Genomic DNA, 21,601 nt, shown 5'->3' with positions numbered 1-21,601 from the left:
CTCCTGTTTCTTAGATGCCATGTAATCTCGCGTAGACCTTGTCCGCCAAATACAAGCTGCTCTTCATGGTTAAATAGCCAAACCCCCATCCATCAATCCTTGGAAATCTGCAAGTCTTGCTTACCAAGGCTTAGAAATGAGCATTCATGCCTTAAAAATGAGGCTCCATCACCGTTCATCCCCGACAACGTACTTATAAAAGCGACCATACCACTACACAATCAATCCAATGCATCATAATTACCTACCTACGAATCTTCTTTCTCCAGGGCAATGAACCTTGCCCATGGTGCCAACCCTCAGGTGCTTCCCAATCCGCCGTCTTCTCAACACCCTGAATCTGAAAGCTTACCACCTGGAAGTCAATGTCAAATACATATCCCGGTCTATTTTACTACAACTATCTACCCTTGATAGACCAACTCAGCACCCTCCTACAATAAGGATAAGGTCGGACCTACTCAACATCACGAAGTACCGCATTTCCTCCAGTTCATTACGCAGCGCATTAGGTATGAAAGCGAAAGCGAAAGCGAAGCCGGAACGGAAGTTGAAGCTGGAGTCGCTCTCCCCAGCTGACTTCGCCATTTATAACCGCTTCGCGGAGCAAATGGGTCTTATGGTACGTCTAGACTCTTATACCTATAGCTATAGCTTGTACCTACCTTAGGTAGTAGAGACCATCTACTATACTATCTTTGACGGGGAACCCCTCCACTTGCTAATGATGAACCATTAACGAGCACCAGCACGACAAATTCCGATATGTCTGGACGGAGATGAAAGATGCTTGCTCTTCCTCATCCACTTCCTCATCCAACACCGAATATATGACCGACGAAGAAATCATCCTGCTCGGCCGCTCCTTCGTCTCAAACCTCTCAATGCACCACGACATCGAAGAGCGGTTCCTTTTCCCACATTTAGCGGAGCGCATGATTGAGTTTGCGCCCGATGGTGTGTTGATTGGGCAGCACGAGGCTATTCATGAGGGGATTGGGAGGTTGGAGGGGTATTTGAGGGATTGTGAGCGGGCTATTCTTGGGGAGGGGGAGAGGTTGGATAGGAGGGTCCTGAGGGGGATCATGATGGGTGAAGGAGGCAAGTTTGAGAGGGTACTCTGGGAGCATCTTGATAAGGAGGTGGAGTTGTTGAAGGCGGAGAACTTGAGTTTGTTCTTCAGTGTGGATGAGATTCGGCGGTTTCCTTTGTAGGTAGAACTATTTGTTCGGGGACTGGACTTTAGGCGTCGATGCGCATTTTGGCGCCACTGCTTGTTCAGACCATACCACGAGCCGAGCAGTGTGACTGAGCATTTGGACACGAGAGAAAAAGCGTGTTAAGGTAGTCAGGCTGACCTGCCCTGTTGAGAAATGGTAGCCCTAGCCAGGAAATGCAGGTGTATATCGCTCGTGCGGAGCCCCTTCATTCCGACCAGCCACGCCAGCGGCCAGCCGCCCCGGCATATGACTCGCGTCAGAGATGGGCAATAGTGTGAGTATATCTCTCGCCGAGATTGCACGGGATGATTGGGAGATTGGACATAATATGTATGTTGCGTGGACCGAATAAGGGATAATGAACCTGAGGAGCCGCGAAAACTCATCAAGAAGCGTCAGATATGTGTCCAACCGGGATGGAGTACTATTTTTTGATCTTGAACCTTGTTTCTTACTCGAAGAAGCAAGTTCGTAACCTCTTCTGCGTAGGTATGACGCTATGGCGAGATGCTGAAATTCGAAAACCTGGTGGTTAGGGCTTGCTCTTGGAAGTAGCATTCTTGACGGGCGATCCTATACCCAACGTGTCAGTTCAATCAGGTCTAGTCGGTCTATCCCCACACTCCGACAAGAGAGGGATGCTGAAAATGGCAGCCACAAGGCTGGGCTTATAATGTGCGTCATAACTGTCAGTTGCTGATCTCAGTGTAAGCGCGAAAGTAGCTGGTCGACATGCGTATCACCCCCTTGCAGCAGACTATATCTCATAATTGTCCGCATGCGATCACCATATGGGAAGTCGATCCCCATACTTTAAGTCAGGTACAGACGCAGCTGCATAGGTGGTATACTTCTCTGCTTCCTTTATTCCCTCCTTCCCACCTTGGGATAGCTCTCGCTTCGAACCTCCTCATCTCCTCGCGTTTACGTCAAGCAACCGAAGCTAGAGCCGCAGTCAGGCATTCCAACATGAAGCTCGAACCCAGCCTCCTCACACTCACCCTCTTGGGGTCCGTTTACTGCCTCCCGCAATCTTCGAACCTAGCTTCTCGAATGCCAGCCCGGACACTGAATAGACATTCACATCCCCTAGCCCCCGTTCCTGGAGGGCATTCGGGCGAACTAACCGGCTTCCGAACAGCGAACACGGCCGCGATAGCCTACAGCAATAACTGGGCCGGCGCCGTCCGCGAGAGCGCTCCCCCATCTGGCCCCTATACGGCCGTAAGCGCAACATTTACTGTTCCACATCCCACGGCTGCGCCAGGGAGTAGTGAAGGAATGCAGGCTGGCTCCGCGTGGGTTGGGATAGACGGTGACACGTACAGCGGCGCAATCCTGCAAACGGGAGTGGACTTTTATATCGAGAACGGAGCGGTGAGCAATAACGCATGGTTTGAGTGGTTCCCCGACTATGCGTATGACTTTAACTTGGCTGTTCACACCGGCGATGTCATCGTTGCGAAGGTGGAGAGCTGTTCTCACAGCGAAGGTGTGGCGGTTATCGAGAACCGGAGCACCGGAGAAACTGCGACGCAGACGATCGGCGCACCAAGAGCGGATGCGACCCTTACGGGCGTGAACGTGGAGTGGATTGTGGAGGACTTCCAGTCAGGAGACTCGATCGTCCCCCTGGCGGACTTTGGGGAGGTTGTGTTCAGCGGTTGCGAGGCGCGTACTGGGGGTGGAGAGGTGCTTGGGTTAGACGGAGCGACAATAATTGAGCTAAAACAGGCGGAGAAGGTGCTTACTGAGGTGACGGTGCAGGGTGATATGACGCTTGCTGTTGAGTGCAAGCTGTAATGAGATGATTGTTGTAATCAATTTGGATTCTAGATAGGCGCCGGGGCGTTACATCTTGGCATTTTTCGAATGTGTTGAGAAGTATATTCCAAAAGTTGCGCACGGAAGAAATCGAGAGTGAGCGACATTTGCCCATGAGGAAGCCTTAGTCGAGTCTTTGGGACTAGCCGTTTGTCCGTAAACATTGCACATCCCATACTCATTCCACCAATGCCCAAGCACGCCCAGTGTTTACTTCTGCCAAAGGACGTGAGGCTCACGAAAATACTGCTCGCTGTCAATACTAAGAATTCGCAAACCTTTGGCTCATCCAGAAAAGTCATTCTGCCTGCAAGTCTCCCAACAGAGCACATCACGTAGCCCTAAAGATTGACCTTATATTATCAATGACAATCCACGTCGATGCACCGACAGACGCCAATGGTCCAATAGGACTAGCTCATCATAGGGAAGGCAGATAAGAAACAGGGATCACCGCGCTACGGACGCGGGAGATGATCTCGTCCGTCAGCGCAGCGCGTAGCTATTACACAAGTCGCCGTCGGGGAAGCAGGTTGCTGGGCCGGGATGCGAGCCGCCCAGGGGGACTTTTTGCTGAGTTGTCGAGCCCGCGAGGCTGGACCGGGCTGGAATGTTATGCATCACTTGCTAGAATGTAGGCAGCTGTCGTCATGCCCAATTATAGACCAGGTTCACTACAAGTCTTGGTAAATTGCGAGGCTGCATCTCAGTGCTCGACAATAATGACGCAGTCGAAGAGACTAACGGAATTTGCAACGCCTCGCAGGACGGGACGGAACGTTTTGATTCCCATGCCGTTTGAAAGCAATGAGTAGCAATAATTGGAAGCAAACTGGGAAGGTAGTCTAGAAGGATCAAATACGTGGCGGGCTCTGATGCGAAGCGAGGAAGCGTAAGTCAAGGTGTCAAAGAAGTAAGGCAGGAAGGGGGCACCAATGAGAATACCTGACCCCTGAGTAATTGTTGGCTCCTGTCAAGGCGATCTCTGCAAGAGAAAGTTCGAGGACGCTGCGAGTGATGGAAGAAGCAAACAGGAAGGATTAAAGGATCAAGGCAGAGCTGCAGCTGCAGGCGTTGGCGGCCTGAGGCTCGGACACAGTCGACGTCGCGACAAAGAAAGACACCTAACAGTACCAGCTCTGGGTATTCTGCAACTCAACAGGGCATGCTCATTCAAAAGCCGCGATAGAGCAAGAGAGTGACAACTTCCAAGGACAAAGGTTTACAAGTTGCAACCACAGAGTACACTACAGTTTATTGATGAGGTACCTATAGCTTATCGATAAGCAAGCTGAGGCACGAGACAATCTCGAGACCCCGCGGTCGAAACCACAACACCACCGTCAACAACACCATGCAGATTCTCCTCCTCGACGGTGGCCTGGGAACGACTCTCGAGTCACCTCCCTTCAACATCACCTTCACTGCCGAAACTCCTTTGTGGTCGTCGCACCTCCTCATTTCCTCCCCCTCAACCCTGCAATCCGCCCACCGCGCCTTCTTCAACGCCGGCGCCGACATCATCCTTACAGCAACCTACCAATCCAGCATTGAAGGTTTCTTACTTACAGACGCAAGTCATACGACCAAAGATGCAGAGCAATACATGCGGTCTGCCGTTCCGCTCTCCCGGAGCGTGATTTCTGCTGCCTGTCCTGCTGGCGAACGCCAGAGTCAGACAAGGCCGCCGTGTCGTGTCGCGCTGTCATTAGGCCCCTACGGTGCGACCATGACCCCTGTTGCGGCGGAATACACAGGAATCTATCCTGAGGCGATGGATCGGGAGGTTGCTTTGCGGGAATGGCATTCGGCGAGGTTGAGAGTTTTCATTCACAATTGCGAATCGGAATCACGATCATGGGACCAGGTGGATTATGTTGCTTTTGAAACAGTCCGGAGGGCGGACGAGGTATGCGCTGTACGTGGAGCGATGCGCGATGTGTTACATGGCGAGCAGAAGAAACCCTGGTGGATATGTGGTGTTTTCCCTGCGGAGGAAGTCGATGAGATAGATGTGAGACGGTGGGTTGATGCGGCAATTGGACAGACTCACTCTGGCTTACCACGGCCATGGGGAATCGGTTTGAATTGCACGCGGATTGATCATGTTGCACGGATTGTTGAGATCATGCGCGACCAGTTACAATTTCTAGCCCGGGAGAATGGGTTTCTTGATGAGTGGGACTCTCCTTCGGGGAGACCGTGGCTGGTGTTGTATCCGGATGGCACAAAGGGAGAAAAGTACGACCCTGCCATCAAGACATGGGTGAAGAGCAGGCCGGAAGGTGTGCAACGGCCGTGGGATGAGAGCTTCTGGGATGTAGTACAGAGTCAGTCAGAAGGGGACTGGGAGGGAATCATCGTCGGAGGGTGTTGTCGCGTCGAGCCGGCTGACATTGCGGCATTGCGTCGTAAAATCGACAAGGCGGATTCCGCATAGCCCTGAAGGAAACGAACAGTGTGCTGCTGATTGTGTTCTGGAGGATTGGAATGCGCCCATTGACCGGCAAATTCTTGTCAGTCAAATCATCCAAGCACGGACTAGGCCGCAGAATGACTGGTATCATGATATGGCTCACAACTTCGCGATCAAGTCACACCACGGCTTAGGCTACGATTGAAAGGCTGATGAGCTACGCTGTTTACTTCTCGGTCTACGGGGAAGTTCCGGCAATCAACGGCCATACAGTGCTTGACAATCTGAATCAATTCAAAAGCACCCTTGGATGACGGATTCTAAGACAGCACGGATCGCATCACGCGCATCCACGAAATGGATTATCATATGGCCCCCACTAACAGCTAGTGCGCGGCCCTTGCTAGTTTACCAATTGACCGAAACCCTGCCAACTCGTGGCGACCCGTCGTAGCGGTCTGGGTTGATGATCAGCAGCTGCGAGAATCTTGGAAAGCGGCGCAGTCAACTATCATTCGGACCCAGGCTCCGGCATCCCCTTAGGCGATCCATTCCCCTCCAACATTCAGCCGCAGGGGATAGGATAGCTCGGATAGGCTACTGGCCTAGCTCACGGGCCTACTGCAGCGCAGCGCTCTCCCCGCGCCGCGCACATGTATAGTGGAGTATCCAGATGATCTATTGATCGAGCCGGGGTCATGAGGACCATGTCATGAACCATGACCACGGCATGAACCATGTCAATGTTATCTCAACGACGTGACTACTCCAAAAGGAAAATGGAGCACACCGACAAGGGATCAAGCATAGAGTTCAGCCAGCAATGCTGGCCCGCGTTGCTAGCGCTCCCACTAAACAGACTAAAACGCTCCCCGCGCATTCCGGCCCAACAGAACGAGGCGATGCACGTTTGGAATTGGTCCCCAATTAAACAATAGGATTATCCTGACTATCTGATTCTCCGCGATATGCGAGTCAATATGCCATGGCATAAGGCCAAGCCTACCGAGGCACTTCTGCGTTGGCTCCAGCTGCATTCCGGCCCCAGAAGGAACCCAACTGTCAGGGCTCCTCAAACGGGACGGAACAGGGCGGCCTGCGCGCACGGTCTCTTTCCTATTTAATCATTTATTCCGTACGATTATTCTCTGGCAAGCCAATCCTTGCAGACAGTCAATTCCAGCCGCCTGGTTCGTATTTTATAGCGCTGTCTCGCCTTGGAATTGGCGACTGCGATGCGCAGCTCAAACTAGTTGTGGATTCAAGCGGTGAGGCCAGACAAGCACTGCGGTTGCCCTGGATTATGACAAACAAGAGGATGGAAAAAAGCAAAAAACTGCGAGAACCGGGATACTGACCTGCCAGCGCAACTTTATCGTTTGCTTGCCTAAGTGCGCGACTAATTCGGTCGAAGGATGGCAGGTGCGCAAGGAGTGGGATGACCGTCCGGCCTGAGACGTCGCGTTTATATACACCGATAGATCACATTCAGTCTCAGGCATTCACTGTCAGAGATTCTAGTACTGGCATATCCTACAGTCATGCTTCCTGTAACGATGGACTGCCCTTCCGTCCAAACCGGTCCTTCCCTCCCACTCGCACTTTCCATCCCCAAACCTCCCCTATCACCTCCAGCAGATTCAGACTCGGATATTTCAACCCAAGACATAACTGGAATCAAAGAAAATTTCCAGGAAAGCGACGCTGGAAGCATGGGCCTGCCGACCCCTACCTCTGCCTCCTCCCAAGACCTTGATCACGACCACGATTCTGACTACAACGAACCCGAGGACGACATCCTCGCCAAGATTCAAGTCAAACTTGACCACCTCTGGTCTCTCTACAACTCTGGGAAGCCGCTCTTTCCGCGTGCTCTGCTTGCAGATCTAGATAGCCAAATCGACAGCGGGAATGCCGATGTCCAGATTGAGGATCTTGATGGAGTGAAACACGACTACGGTCTGCAAGTGCCGGGGTGGTGTAAAGATTTTGCGTGAGTCTTTCCTGTATTCTTCTCAAACTTCCGGATGATTACAGAACAGCCAAAGCAGACTGCATCGGAAGAGAGAGAGGGTTGTTTAAATAAGCATGCGTGTTTGAGTATATTGACCTAACCCCAGACCTCCGGGCCGCGCGCCTTCCCGGTCGCATCATGACAGAACATCATACCGGATTGGATACAGCAGTATCCAAAACCTAACATGCATTCATCCATCCTTTCCTGAGCTAAGCCTGCGCGACAATAGCCCCGTGGCGATATGTTATACGTCATGTGTGGAGTTATACCCGCAGTCGCCTCTGGCTGACGTGCAAAAGAAGTTCAAAGAGCACGAAGCAGCATGGGAAGAGAGCGAGACTTGCAGTGCACTTGTGAGGCATCTGGAGAAGATAAAAGTGAGTGGAAAATTGACCAAGAATGTGCGCAAAATTGTGGGATTTGGGCTGGGTAGTTTGGGCTGTCTGGGGGACGAGTTTCATTGTGTCAGGGCGCACGCACAGCACGCGGCTGTTAAAACGATGGCTAGGGTTCTTGGAAAAGGTAGCCGTAAGGAGACGGGGGCCATGCACTTCAATGGAACTGGGCATGCAAATGGGTACCTAAACGGGCACAGTGACATCAAAATCGACAGGGATCCCTCGACCACTACGAGTACCAGCCCCAGCAACGGCAACGCAACAGGGATGAACCATGATACGCGAGACAAAGACTCAGACCCCGAAATCAAATGCTACGCGCAGGACCCCGCCTACAACGACGTCGACATGACCCTGCTCCGATCAATCGGAATCGAGCCCCTCGACGACCCAAAGGGATTCCTCGAGATCGACGAACACACTCTTGTTTTCAGCGTTAGCCCGAATGTCCCAGTCAAGCAGATCGTCGCGGACGTGGCATGGCCCGGGGCAATGATTTGGAATACGGTTGCGCGGGAGGAAGAGGTTACGCAGTGGGAGAAGAAAGAACGGGATGGGGAGGAATTCTGGGTTGTGTATGTTCTACTTGACCTCTTCTCTTTGTCTTATTATACGGATCGGATGGTTGTTGGGGTTGGTGCTAACGTGAGCTAGACCGTTTACTACAGATCCGGACTCACCGCGGGTGCGGGATATGGTGCAGCATTATGCCAGCGTGCCGTTGCGCGACTCGGATGAGTACTTTGGGGATTTGACTATCTATGTCAGATGATGTTTGACATTGAAAAGAGGAGGGCTCTGTTGCGTTCTGATATGATGATTGGTTGCTGGTCTGAAATAGGCGTTGATTCTAGTCAGCTAGATGCTGTACCTATGGATACTGGGTAGTCTAGTTTAAGCCATCCTTTTTCCAACTCGCCAGAGCCACCGCGATAGCCGTATCATCACAATGGCTGATCGTAACCTCAATACTAACAATTCCACCAGCGGCTGCTACCTCTTGAGCATGACCATGAAGCTACATGTTACCTCGTCAGCTAACATCACACAAAAAAGAATGAAAGTCAGAAGACTGGGAGAAAGGAGAAGATCCAATTACTTACCAAAACCTTCGGCCTCCCACTAACCCCCTCACGCTCACTCTCAATCTCAATCTCATCCATCGCAGCCCCAGCCCCCGAAGACGTCGTCCTTAAACTCTTAAAAACCGCCTCCTTCGCACACCACCGCCCAGAGAACGAGGCGCGAGGGTCCGCCGCAGCAAGACAATATTCGCGCTCGGCGGGGGTGAAGTTGCGCGATAGAAAGTGAGGGTTCTCGATGTTTATGTTGGCTGTCTGCTCGATGTCGACGCCGACGGTGGTGGAGGTTGAGGTTGTCATTGGGTTTGCTCCTGCGGGGGTTTCGGGTTGAGATGGAGATGAGGATTGGGATTGGGTTTGGAATATGCTCTCTAGCATCGCCTGGAGCGTCTCTGTGACTGATGCCGAGGCTGAAGGGGCAGCGGCAGCGACGGCGGCATCAGAGTTGGGAACGGCAACGGCAACGGGGTCGGACTCGTGGCCTTTGCCTTGGTCTTGGAGATCCTTATCCTTGTGCTCGATCCGAGGCTCGTATGGTGCCATTGGCGCATTCGAGATCTTTCCCTCGACGACGCGGCTGGTGGGGTCTAAAAAGAAATTGCGCATCGCCTCGGGGTCATTCCACGGCGGGTGACTCTTCACCTGTACGAGATTATTCTTCATGATTCTAGAGACAAAGACGGGCGTCGCGGAGCGCTGTCGCTTCATGACTCTGACTCGATAATCGTCGTACTCAGAAGATGAAATCGCAGCGAACAGATACCGCGGCGACACCATGATATTGATAGCGCCCTTCTGACCGAAGCCGAACGATGTGAGGAGTGTTGCTTTGACCTCAGGGACTTTCATCGACTCCATGGGGTAAACGAGGTGTTCGAATTGTCGGAGCTGGCTGTCTATATTATCTGCATTGCGATTGCCCGGGATGATTCTGTCCTGCATCATTTGGAGGCAGCCGTTGAGTTGCCAGGCGCCGGCGCCTGCTTTCGGGTGGCCCGTTAGTGATTTCTGGCAGACTGAGAGGAGCGGATTTCCCTTTGTTCGGCCGAGATGGGTCATCTGCGTGTTTATGACGTCGCCTTCGTTGACTTCGTTTGCTTTGGTGGATGTTCCGTGCATGGAAACGACCGTGATGTCGTCGATGGTGAGGCCCCAGGTGGCCAGGCTCGCTCGAATTGGGGATATTGATGGGTTTGACAGGCGGATGTTGTTCCCCCATCGATTTTGGGCATCGCGAATTCTCAGGTCGTAAGTATTACTTGCAGCTGGCTCGACGCTTGTCCCTGAAAACTTGCGATGGCATCGTTGTTTGTTGATCTCTGCAACTTCATCGTTGAATGCCGCACGTCGAAACCCGAGATCTAGCAAAGGCGAGCATCGGGCTCGAGGCGCCTCGCGAGCTGCGGTTAGAATACCTTTCCCTGGAGCTGGAATAGAACGACCGATCTGGTCGCTTGCCATATGTGTATATGCAACAACGCCGTATATGGGAAGACCCATCTTTATTGCAAGCGACGCGCTCATCAGAATCTGCACACCGCAACCTGCCGACTCTGCGAAACCGCTGCGGGAGCTGGCAGTTGGGCGAGATATATCAGCCGGTGTCCTTCCCTTGGATAACTCTTCGGTGCTGTTGGCGGTTGCTTTGATGTTGGCGAACTCGTATGCTAGCTCCTCACCATAGTCGTCACAGCCGCCAACAACAGCTACTTTGCATTTTCCTGCTTGTATGGTTTCACATCCGATATCGAGAGATTCAATTGCTGTGGCGCATGCACCTACTGGCGTTTTGAGAGGACCGGTGGCCGACAAAAGAAGCATATTGACCCAGGCTCCCATGGTATTCACGAAATGTTCTAGAATGATATCGCCTCTCATCTGGCGATCGAGGTATCGGTCGCGGTACATGCTCTGGATCACTTTCATCGGTCCACCCCCAGATCCGAGACAATTTGCCAGTTCGGAGACGTGAATGTGCTGGTATAGTTCGTAAGGGTCCTTTATGCCGGCGGAAATGAAAGCTTCAGAGACACAGCAAAGCGCATACAATGTAGTCACATCTACCTGTTGCACAATGTCCTCGGGGATACCGTACCGCGCAGGGTCCCATCCCTCCGGGATTTTGCCCGCAATAATTTGGTCGAATGGAACGGCTTTGGGTATCATCAATACTGCACCTTTTCTGATGTGGACGCGGTAAGTCTCCTCCGAGATAGGCTGTAAGGTGACGCTGTCGCCATGGCGCAATTTGAAAGCTTCAGCAACAGGCTTTGATGTTTCGAAAGGAGCGAGATCTGCTTCCACAGCAATCTCATGCAGAAGTTCCTTTCGGTTAGGATCATAATTGTCCTTCTCGGTAGGCCTTATCAGGCGCAACCCGGCATTGGTCATGATACGCTCGTGGTACTTTGAAGGAACTTCATCATCCCTTACGGGTAATCGCGTCTCTGCATCGACCCAGCCAACATAAGGTTCGCCTTCGATCTGTCCGTCAACGTGCTGTATTAGGCCCATTATCCAGGCCATCTCCACATAGCCTTCTAGACTAAATTGACCCTGGTGTTCAATTTCCCACCGCGTACGAGCGTTACCCCATGGACCAAGTTCAGAGTATCCCACCACCACCGGAACTCGACTGAGATCGATTATTCCTTTTAGGTCAGGGTAGTCTGCGCCCAAGTCGCATAGTGACGGAAAATGAGGGCCCAGCCTTGTTCGTCGGACCTTCGTTCGCAGGTCGGCGTCAGGCTCAGGGTCTGTAACACAGCTCAAAGCAGCTTGTTGACGAGCGTCTTCCTCGGCTATGGCTTTCAGCAGCAGATGGTTGTCAGATACCGATTTTCGAGCTTCTGAGATCTGTTCCTTGAGATTCCACATGGAGCCTAGACCACCGGTCAGATCGGCGTAAATGGGCGCATTCTCGGCAAGGGCAGTCATCGCAGGCGCCATTAATGCGAGGATATTGAAAGCCATCTCCGGTTGTGAGAAAGTGGTCACCCCCAGTTTTTCCACGTGTTCTGCTATAATGTTGGACGACTGCATTATTGCGGTACCTCTTGTCCACCCAATAACAGCTCCACATATTGTCAAGTACTTCGACCAGCTCTCCGAATAAAATCGATTGAAAAGAGACTTCAAGCCGATCTTGGATTCGGAGTATAGTCCGTCGCCGCCGAATGTGCCCTCGTTGCAGGACATTGGTAGAATAACCATCGTTGGCCGATTTTCAATGCGCAGCCGTTCTTTTGCGAGACGCACGAAGCCAATCAGGCGGATGCTATTAACAAGCATGGCTCTGAGTGCAAGCTCTTGTCGACCACCTATTGCGTCTGGTTCCCCTGTTTGAGGGATAGCAGCAAACGGGATGATATAGTCCAGGTCACCGCTAGTGGGAGAGTCAGGGCCATATATATGTTGCACCAACATCTCGCAGTCCTGCTTGCTCGCTTGGTTCATGGGATAGACGGTCAAAGATGCCCCTTTAGCTCCGTAGTGGCGATACATCTGCTGATAGAACCCTGCACTTTGCGATATAGGCCGGCTCGTTGTGACAATAATACGAGCACCACCGCTCAAAAGTCCTTGGATCACGTTGGCAGCGATTGATTTGGGCCCAGCTCCTGTTACCAGAACAGCTTTGTTTGCATATGATAATCCAGTCGTGACTCCTACGTCCAGCATTGCGTGATACAGACTAGTCGCCCGAGCATCGTAACACCACCCTTCCCCCTTCCGTCGCGTTTTGATATGAGTAAAAGGAGCTGTATCCCGGCCTTCTTCACATGATGGTCCGCCAGCTATTACTTCGGGGTAATGAATGACCTGCCGTGGGATTTCATGGTATTCAAGATGTCCTGAACCGGTAATTATTGTTCGAGGCTGCATGGGCGGAAGGCTGTGAACGCAGAGAGGGTCAATTGAGAGCGATCGGGCTCCGAGGGCAAGTATTTCTTCTAGTATCAGTTGGATCTTGGTTGTAGAAGCGTCGCTGTGAAGGCGCAACCCATCGAGCCGAGCTCGAGCTATATCCGAGCAGCTCGAATCCCATCTGTTGAGTAAATTCTGTATCCGGTGCTCCATGCCCGGAGGGCAGGCACGAGACCCGCTCTCGCAAATTTCGTTCAGTAGCCGGACAAGGTCCTCTCGGGACCAATTCCACCAAGAGTCATATTGGCGACCTTGCTTGACATCGAACATGGGATTGATGCCCTCTATAAATTGCGTGTCGAGCTCTGCGGTCAGCAGGCTAATTGTCTTTTCGAGATCAGATATACGAGTCTTCGACTCCGGAGTATGTTCCCTTGAAACATCGGGATCGAGGTCGAGGTACTTTGTCAGCGCGTCAAACTGCGCTTGATGGAGGCTGGCGGTTCTTTGTTTAAGATCATCCAGATTACCTAAATCCAGGACAGCCGGTGAAGGAGAGTCCTGAATGTTGGTCATCGGGTTTGATGCAGACAACGTGATACCTTGAAAGATAGCATATCTGCCCACTAAGTCATCTAAGAAGGCTCGTGCCCCCTCCGCGTTTCCGATGCGATTGATCGGCTCCATGGTGGTTGCGAAACAAAGTGGTATTTTTGTGTGAGATTGTGTAAACCCCCAGCGAGAATTGAGATACTCTTGGATAGCACTCTGTTTAAAACCAGCTGGCATTTTGCTTGAGATAAATCTTGAAATGAGCGAGGACATTACCTTTCCAGGAGCTCCGCTAAAGCCTGGCTGCAATGCTTCGCCTAGGGTCGATAAAGCTTTATCTTCAATGCCATCGGGTACACGTCCGAATTCGGCAACAAGGTCACCAGTAAGCTCGTTCTGAAGTGTAGATTTTCCTGCAAAGTTAGATAACAAACAGGTAGCGGACAGATGATGGCCTACCTCCAGAAAGATCGCGAATAGTTTTCTCGACGGGGACTTGGTCGAAGCGGCGTCGGAGTTTCTGGGCCGTCATAGCAAGGACGACATGACTGGCCTGAAGTGAAAGATCCGCACTTGGGACAGCGCGCAAAGGAAAGCTCTTGGCTGTAGAAAGAGGTTCCTGCGGGAATGGACGGGGTGCGATTTTCTCGACAGGCACCTGGCTAGGTGGAGAAGTCGGCTCAATGACTGGGTCAGTCTGATACTGATACATGATCTCCTGCTGATTGTCATGGTACGAAAAGAACTCTGGGTTGGTCCATTTTGAGGAAGGATTGGTATTTGAGTGAATGTTGGCAGACTTCTTTGCCATGGTGGCGAGGATAGTCCGAGGACCGACCTCGACAAATCTCTGGATACATGGCTTGCTTCGAAGGAGATGCTGCTGAGTTTCGACCCTGCTTCGGTTAATGCTTGCCAATATAGAATCCAGGGATTGCGCTCACCATCGCACAGGTGACGCTAGTTGATATCTAGAGAGTAAGTTCGCGAAATCAATGGTTGACGAGCCTACTCACGATAACAATTCGATAAAAACCTTCAAAGCCAAATCTGTCTCTTCAGGCCCGTATTTGCTTTTGGAAGGCACGGAGTCCGCGAAATGAGAAAGACCCATGCTGGGGCCAAAAACTCGATGCTCAGTCAAAGAATATGGAGGCCAGTGACGAGCCAGAGAAGAAGCGCAGCCTGGGTGCCGTAGTATACTAGATTCACCATTTCAAACAGAACTGTCTTACACAAAATGCTTACTCAGGGTTTGAACCCTTCAACCATTGCGCATAACCGTTGAACCGGCGTTCTTAGGAACTCCTCTGGGGTTTTGAGCCGGATTTTAGGTAGCAATGTGAGTGTGCAACGTTGGACAACGTCGAGTCCTTTTCATAAAACTCCGAGATGCTTCGAATTCTCGATACCAAGAGTATCACAGTGGTGTGCAAATGCGAGTCTGGCCGCAGACAATCCGAGATCTGGGACAAAGCCAGGATGGCTATAGGCGCTGGCCCTGAGCACATGGTCGCACCAACCTAAGATTGCTAGAACCATGTCAGCTCTATCAAACAAGGGGCGAGACCGCTTCACTAGAAGATCTCACACGAGGCGACTCGGTTGGGTTGCAAATGTAGTACTGGCCGTTGACCAGCAATATGAGCGAGAAACTAGATCCTAGGGGTTGCGCGTTCTTTTGCTTTCTCAAACTCTTCATGCTGGAAGACAATGTGTGAGTGAGTGAGGGAGAGAAAGAGAGAAAGAAGAAGCAGAAGAAGAAGAAAAGAAAAAGAAGAGAGCGATTCAACATGGCTCTGGCTCTGGATGGGGACGCGAGTGGCTCCCGTGACCTCGGGCCCTCAACGCTCCGGCTCGCAGTCTCTCCTTCTTCCTCGTCTTCTTCCCCTTCATCTTTGTCGTTGTCTTCATCATCGCTGTCCACGAGGACCTGTCTATCCTTCAACTTCAAGGACGTCAAATTCAAGCTTGCTATTCCAGACTCACACTTTGCCTTGGTCGAATCACAAAGGAACACTTTCCTCTCCTCATATGCAATCCAAGGCCATGCTTCCAGCACGCTACAACTCGCGCTCGAATTCCTTGACTTCCTACTCGACCAGCAAACAATACCTCGTTGTTCGCTTTTTGCGGTTCTACAAGCGTTTGAATCCGAATTTCTTGGAGACGAAGTTGAAATACACTCTCTGATTGCAAACTCTACGCCAAGGACGGACGAGAGGCAGAAATGGCTAGGAACCTACTATCGACTCAGAGAGGCGAGCGACCCCGGGTGTTCCAGACGACACCTGAGTGCTCTCTTTCAGCATGCGAAAGCTAGTCAGTTCCAGACGATGGCTATCTTTGGCGGCCAAGGCGAATCTAGTCGAACCTGCGTTCGGGAATTCGAAGAGCTTTACACGTCATACAAGCCGTTGTTGCGCCGATTGCTTGGAGTCATCGGACCATGTCTTTATGACTTATCCAGCCGTGATGAGTTCCGTTCATATTACAAAGGACAGAAAATCGATCTGGAGTCTTGGCTTCGCGATCCTACGAGTGCTCCCGATCTTGAATTCGTCTCTTCTGCCCCCGTGAGTGTTCCAGTTATCGGGTCGCTTAGCCTTGCCCGTTACTGTATTACTTGCCATCTTGCGGGATGCGATCCAGGGGAATTCAGGTCTATGTTGCACGCTAGTACTGGCCATTCGCAGGGTCTACTAGCGGCAATTGCTATCGCCGCGTCAGGATCATGGGATGAATTCTACCAGGTTGTTCAGCAGATTGTGGAACTTCTTTTCTTCCTAGGTTGGGAATGTCATCGCGCTGCACCTTGCAGTATGGTTCTCGCAGCAAACTATGTCGAGTTCAATGATGCCACTACGCCGTCGTACATGCTGAGCATACGAGGCCTGAGGAGACAAGCAATTGAAGCCACACTCAATCAGGTGAACGCAAGTCTGCCGCAGGGTCAACAAATGTGCTTGGCTCTGGTTAATGCTTTCGATCAGTTTGTTGCAGCTGGGCCGGTTGCCTCTTTGCTGCGTCTGGAAAATTATTTAACCAGCATCTCCGAAACAGACAACGACCAAAGTCGAGTTCCATTCAAAAAGCGAAAACCATGCATTCAGTGCAGCTTTCTTCCTGTCAGCACGCCGTTCCACACACCGTATCTAGTTCAGGCTGCGGAGCGTGTCAAGGTGCATTTTTCGGACCGTGTCATACTTTCACGTCAACTCAAAATCCCCGTTTATCATACCCGGACCGGTCTGGATATACGCCAGCAAAACGGAAACGTACTGTCAATTGCTATAGATGCTATCGCCTCTGAACAATGTAATTGGCCTACTGCTATTTCAGCCTACCCGGCATCCCACATTCTTGCATTCGATCGAGGTGGCCTCCCGGCTTTGACAAAGCGAGTCAAAGAAGGCTATGGAGTTCGGGTCCTGCAAGCGAGTGACCTTGATTCTAGGGACCCTGATATGGGCACTATGCGTGACTTGTTTGCCCCAAAGCTTTTGGACAGCTCTACTAGGCTCCGAAGTTGGGATCAACAATTTCAACCGACTCTAAGTGCTGGTGGCAAGGTTCGGCTGGAGACGCGTTTGAATCGGATACTAGGAGCTCCGCCAATTATGGTTGCTGGGATGACTCCCACCACAGTGCACCCAGACTTTGTCGCAGCCATCATGAATGCCGGGTATCACGCAGAGATTGCGGGAGGAGGTTATCACAACGCGTCTGCCATGGAAGCTGCTATACATGATCTGGTACGGAATATCCCACAAGGACGAGGGGTTACATGTAACCTTATTTACGCAAATCCTCGCGCTATTTCATGGCAAATCCCCTTGTTACGCCGCCTTTCACACTCCGGAGTCCCTATCGACGGATTGACAATAGGGGCTGGCGTTCCTTCACTTCAAATTGCGAGTGAATACATTAAGACGTTGGGACTACGGCACATCAGCTTCAAGCCGAGTTCAATATCCACGATACGACAAGTGATAGAAATCGCAAAAAGGCACCCGACCTTTCCGGTCATCCTGCAATGGACGGGTGGACGGGGCGGAGGACATCACTCTTTCGAAGACTTTCACGCACCAATTATTGCTACATATGGAGTCATCCGACAACAGCCCAATGTATACCTCATTGCTGGGAGCGGCTTTGGCGACAGCGATAGCGTTTATCCTTATCTCAGCGGATCTTGGTCTACTGCAATGGGACACCCTGCTATGCCCTTTGATGGAGTCTTACTGGGAAGTCGCATGATGGTGGCAAAGGAGGCGCATACCTCAACTACAGTTCGCCAAATCATCACTGCTACACCTGGCGTTACTGATGCCGAATGGGAAGGGACGTATACTGGGGCCACTGGGGGAGTTATCACCGTGACATCCGAGATGGGTGAGCCTATCCATAAGATTGCTACCCGTGGGGTCCGCCTCTGGGCTGAAATGGACAAGGCTGTCTTTAGTCTTTCCCAACCAGAAAGGATGGCGTATCTGGTCCGACACCGTCGTTCCATAATCCGAAGACTGAATGCCGATTTTGCCAAACCTTGGTTCGGGTGCAATGCCGATGGTGAAGCTATTGATCTTGAAGAGATGACATATTTCGACGTTTTGAAACGTTCGGTTGAACTAATGTGCGTCGGCTTGCAGCGTTGGATTGACCCATCGTACGTCGAACTTACGATGACGCTCGCGCGGCGCTGGCTAGAAAGGCTGCCCTTTGTCGAAAGTAGCGCGCAGGCACTGACCATCGGTCTCCTACAGGAGTCTCCGGGTGAATTCCTCGACTCATTTGCGAACGCCTGTCCGGCTGCCAAAGAAGACTTCTTGAATCCCGAGGACATTTCGTTCTTTCTGTTGCAGTGCAAGCGGCCAGGACGGAAGCCAGTTAACTTCATCCCGGCCCTTGACGAGAATTTCGAAGTCTACTTCAAGAAGGATTCATTATGGCAGGCAGAAGATATTGATGCGGTAATAGGGCGAGATGTGCAAAGGATTTGCATACTGCAAGGCCCTGTTGCAGCCCAGTACTCTAATTTTGAAAGTGAGCCTGCGGCCTATATCCTAAACTGCATCATGACTGGAGTAGTCAGCCGACTGAAGGAAGATGTCATATCAGAAGAGCTGGTTCCCAGCCTGAAAAGCGGCCTTACCACACCTGCCTCGTGGTCGACGCTATCGTCGAACGAAAGAGATCTAAGTAGTGAGGAGACTTCTGATACTTCAATCACTTCTTTATCCGACCTCACTGACGATCACTCCCTCTCGTCGGGAGGTGTCGAAATTACACCCGGAAGACGGTCTCCGCCGTGGATGCAAGCGCTACTCGAGAACGAATTCCTCCTGCAGGACAACGTGCGTCAGAAGAACCCCTTTCGCTGGCTGCTGCACACCACACCAACCAGTCTCGATTATGACGCGGATGCCTATAATTTGATGCTGACCGTGCATTGTCAGCATGGCTTATCTACATCTGCGAAAGCTATTTGCCATAACGGCGTTGACATTGTTATTGAGATAACGCCGCCAAAAGCGTCAGAGCCATTGAGATTGCATTACAATTATTCTGAGCTCGGCTTGCGCGAGGTGATGAAGGGGCGCAATGAACGTATCAAGTCGTTTTACAGCCGGCTTTGGTTTGCACGTAGGATCAGTGGCAATGAAACGGCTGCGAGTACGTTCTACGGGCCGATAACTACCCTGAGTCATGATTTCTTGGATGAATACGCAGGGGCGGTCGGCCCAGCTTTTGCCGACCATCGACAAATGAACCCAAACACAGACGTGTTACCGATACACGTAGGAATCATCATCGCATGGGATGTGATATCTCGACCACTGACTATAGGACAAATTGGCGGTGACCTCCTTCGCTTGGTCCATTGTTCAAACACATTTGAATACTACTCCAACGCAGTACCTCTACGGCTAGGCGATACTGTCAGCTCTGAGTCAAGGATACAGGCTGTCTATGAAGACGAGGGGGGCAGGGTCCTCGTTGTAGAAGCCCGACTGCTTCGAGCCGGAGCCCCTGTCATGACTATTACATCGACATTTCTCTTTCGCGGGTCTAAGGATTCAATGACTATCTCGGCGTTTCGCATGCTCAAGGAGCGCAGATGGACCTTTGAGGTTACATCGCAATTTGAACAGTCGCTCCTCCTGAGTCGGAACTGGTTCCAGCCACGCGATTGTTCGCTATCGCTTGTCGGGAAGACAATTACTTTTGCACTTGTGACCACGAATAGGCATCAAAGTAATGGGTTGGTGGAGGTTGAAGTCACAGGAAAGGCCGTTTCTCAGTCGAATGGTTTCCAGCAGCAGGAACTCGGGACAGTCAACTTTAAAGACACCTGTACGCGAAACCCAGTGCTGGACTTTCTTGAACGCAGAGGCCAACCAGCAGAGGCTCGTACCAAGCTAGAGAGCCCAGGCTGGGCCGGGCAATCTACAATGGAAATCGAGATGCCTCCCAGCAATCAACCGTACGCGCAGCTGTCAGGAGATCACAACCCTATCCACACGTCACCAATATTTGCAAACTTGGCTGGGCTCCCTGGGACAATTTGCCATGGAATGTGCACTTCAGCCATCGTGGAGAAGGTACTCGAGCATCTGGGACTCGAAGGGAACCGTGAGCGGCTCCGCCGATTTGAGGCGCGATTCGTTGACATGGTCATGCCCAAGGAGAAACTCGTCATAAAGCTAAAACACATTGGCATGGTCGAAGGGCGTATGCGATTTGCAATTACCGCGAATAGGAAGGAGACCGATGAGCAAGTCCTCGATGCCGATGCTGAGGTCGAACAACCAAGAACAGCATATCTGTTTACAGGTCAAGGGAGTCAAAGCAAAGGAATGGGTATGGGCTTGTACAATAGTAGCCCAGTCGCAAAAGCCGTGTGGGATGAGATTGATCAACAATTGTTCGACGGTTATGGTATGCTCTGTTACCGCTCATTGTCACCAATTCACTGACTCAATAGGCTGGTCGGTTCTTGACATCGTGCGAAACAACCCCAAGTCCCTAACAGTCCATTTCGGAGGCCGAAACGGTCGCAGAATCCGACAGAGGTATCTGAAAATGACGACGGAAGTCGTGCTTTCAGATGGGAGTCGCGCCCAAAAATCAGTTCTTGCTGGATTAACTCCCACATCAACATCTTACACGTTCACGCACCCGAAAGGCCTACTCTACTCAACTCAATTCGCCCAGCCAGCCATTCTGTTATTCGAGGCCGCCGCGTTTGCCGAACTACGCGCCAAGGGATACGTGTCGTCCGAGGCTGTGTATGCAGGCCATTCCCTCGGAGAATTTGGGGCTTTATCTGCGCTTTCTCGTTCCATCCCTACGGGAGCTTTAGTGGAGCTGGCGTTCTACCGAGGATCGGTTATGCAGGCATCTGTAGCCCGCGACGATCAAGACGCGACAACGTATGGGATGGTAGCAATGAACCCTAAACGGGTGGGAAAATGTAAGCCACGCACCGGCATGCGTTGCCAAAGCTAATTTCGCCAGGCTTTACTCAAACCACGCTTGGTTGCCTCGTCAGCCAAATCGCGGCCCAAAGCCAAGAGCTGCTCGAGATTGTGAATTTCAATGTCGAAGGAGAGCAGTATGTGTGTTCAGGAACAGTAAGTCTTCCAGCCAAAAGATGAAGACGCCGCTGACCATATTTAGGTAGCGAATCTGTACGTCCTAGGAAAATTGATCGACCACATTGCATCCGCACCCGAAGCACCAGGTTGCGAACCATGTGCAGCGAATTTCCAGGACATCATTGATACCCTACTCACAGAAGCAAAAAGGCTCCCTCGACCGATCCAGCTCCGGCGCGGAAAGGCAACTGTCCCACTAGAAGGAATTGACGTCCCGTTCCATTCCAGCCACCTCCGCAACACGGTCGATCGGTTCCGGCAGTGCCTTCTGCGCCCGGGGTTCCTGGTTGACAATATCGACGTGGAGCAGTTGGTGGGCAGGTACATACCCAACCTTATGGCCAGGCCATTTTCGTTGGATAGGGAGTATATTCAGGAGGCATTTAAGCTGACGCAGAGTCCGGTTTTGAGGGATATATTGGATGACATGGATTCTTAGTGCTGTTCTTCTTAGTCTATCAATCTGTCATTAGTATGGGATAGTAATAGATACAAAATGCGAGTATAGAGTTGTTGCGGCTGACGGTCCTGTATAGCATGTGCTTCCTGGTAATTCTTCATGGG

The 21,601-nt window shown here is 51.5% G+C and overlaps 6 protein-coding genes across 6 annotated transcripts; 5 read left to right on the top strand and 1 right to left on the bottom strand.

Annotated features, from left to right (window-relative positions):
- Positions 1–197: 197 nt before the first annotated feature.
- On the top strand, positions 198–1,501 carry BDV17DRAFT_259506 (hemerythrin domain-containing protein). The gene is made up of 3 exons (XM_073757447.1): positions 198–303; positions 363–622; positions 750–1,501. Exons 2-3 carry the CDS (start codon positions 515–517, stop codon positions 1,212–1,214), a joined length of 573 nt encoding a protein of 190 aa, XP_073617220.1. The 5' UTR covers positions 198–303; positions 363–514; the 3' UTR covers positions 1,215–1,501.
- Positions 1,502–2,189: 688 nt separating this feature from the next.
- BDV17DRAFT_289991 (A4/G1 family peptidase) lies at positions 2,190–3,023 on the top strand (the record flags this gene model as incomplete). Its single annotated transcript, XM_073761801.1, has 1 exon — positions 2,190–3,023. One exon carries the CDS (start codon positions 2,190–2,192, stop codon positions 3,021–3,023), a length of 834 nt encoding a protein of 277 aa, XP_073617219.1.
- Positions 3,024–3,968: 945 nt separating this feature from the next.
- BDV17DRAFT_46145 (homocysteine S-methyltransferase family protein) lies at positions 3,969–5,841 on the top strand. Its single transcript, XM_073764560.1, has one exon. It carries the CDS (start codon positions 4,399–4,401, stop codon positions 5,482–5,484), a length of 1,086 nt encoding a protein of 361 aa, XP_073617218.1. The 5' UTR covers positions 3,969–4,398; the 3' UTR covers positions 5,485–5,841.
- Positions 5,842–6,700: 859 nt separating this feature from the next.
- BDV17DRAFT_46156 (SRR1 family protein) lies at positions 6,701–8,793 on the top strand. The gene is made up of 3 exons (XM_073764561.1): positions 6,701–7,453; positions 7,581–8,450; positions 8,530–8,793. The coding sequence occupies exons 1-3, from the start codon at positions 7,002–7,004 to the stop codon at positions 8,645–8,647; spliced, it is 1,440 nt and encodes a 479-aa protein (XP_073617217.1). The 5' UTR covers positions 6,701–7,001; the 3' UTR covers positions 8,648–8,793.
- On the bottom strand, positions 8,698–14,621 carry BDV17DRAFT_46177 (uncharacterized protein). The gene is made up of 5 exons (XM_073764562.1): positions 14,393–14,621; positions 14,321–14,347; positions 13,836–14,272; positions 8,979–13,789; positions 8,698–8,893 (listed from the first exon to the last, which is right to left on the bottom strand). Exons 1-5 carry the CDS (start codon positions 14,488–14,490, stop codon positions 8,765–8,767), a joined length of 5,502 nt encoding a protein of 1,833 aa, XP_073617216.1. The 5' UTR covers positions 14,491–14,621; the 3' UTR covers positions 8,698–8,764.
- A 663-nt stretch (positions 14,622–15,284) lies between these two features.
- Positions 15,285–21,584, top strand: BDV17DRAFT_259497 (acyl transferase domain-containing protein). Its single transcript, XM_073757446.1, has 4 exons — positions 15,285–20,318; positions 20,365–20,853; positions 20,898–21,013; positions 21,060–21,584. Exons 1-4 carry the CDS (start codon positions 15,713–15,715, stop codon positions 21,474–21,476), a joined length of 5,628 nt encoding a protein of 1,875 aa, XP_073617215.1. The 5' UTR covers positions 15,285–15,712; the 3' UTR covers positions 21,477–21,584.
- The last annotated feature ends 17 nt before the right edge of the window (positions 21,585–21,601 follow it).

This window comes from Aspergillus undulatus, assembly GCF_047715775.1.
Source record: "Aspergillus undulatus strain CBS 261.88 unplaced genomic scaffold BDV17scaffold_15, whole genome shotgun sequence".
Lineage (NCBI taxonomy): Eukaryota > Fungi > Ascomycota > Eurotiomycetes > Eurotiales > Aspergillaceae > Aspergillus > Aspergillus undulatus.
Note: the sequence above shows the minus strand (reverse complement) of the source record. Positions and strands in the feature narration are given on the sequence as shown.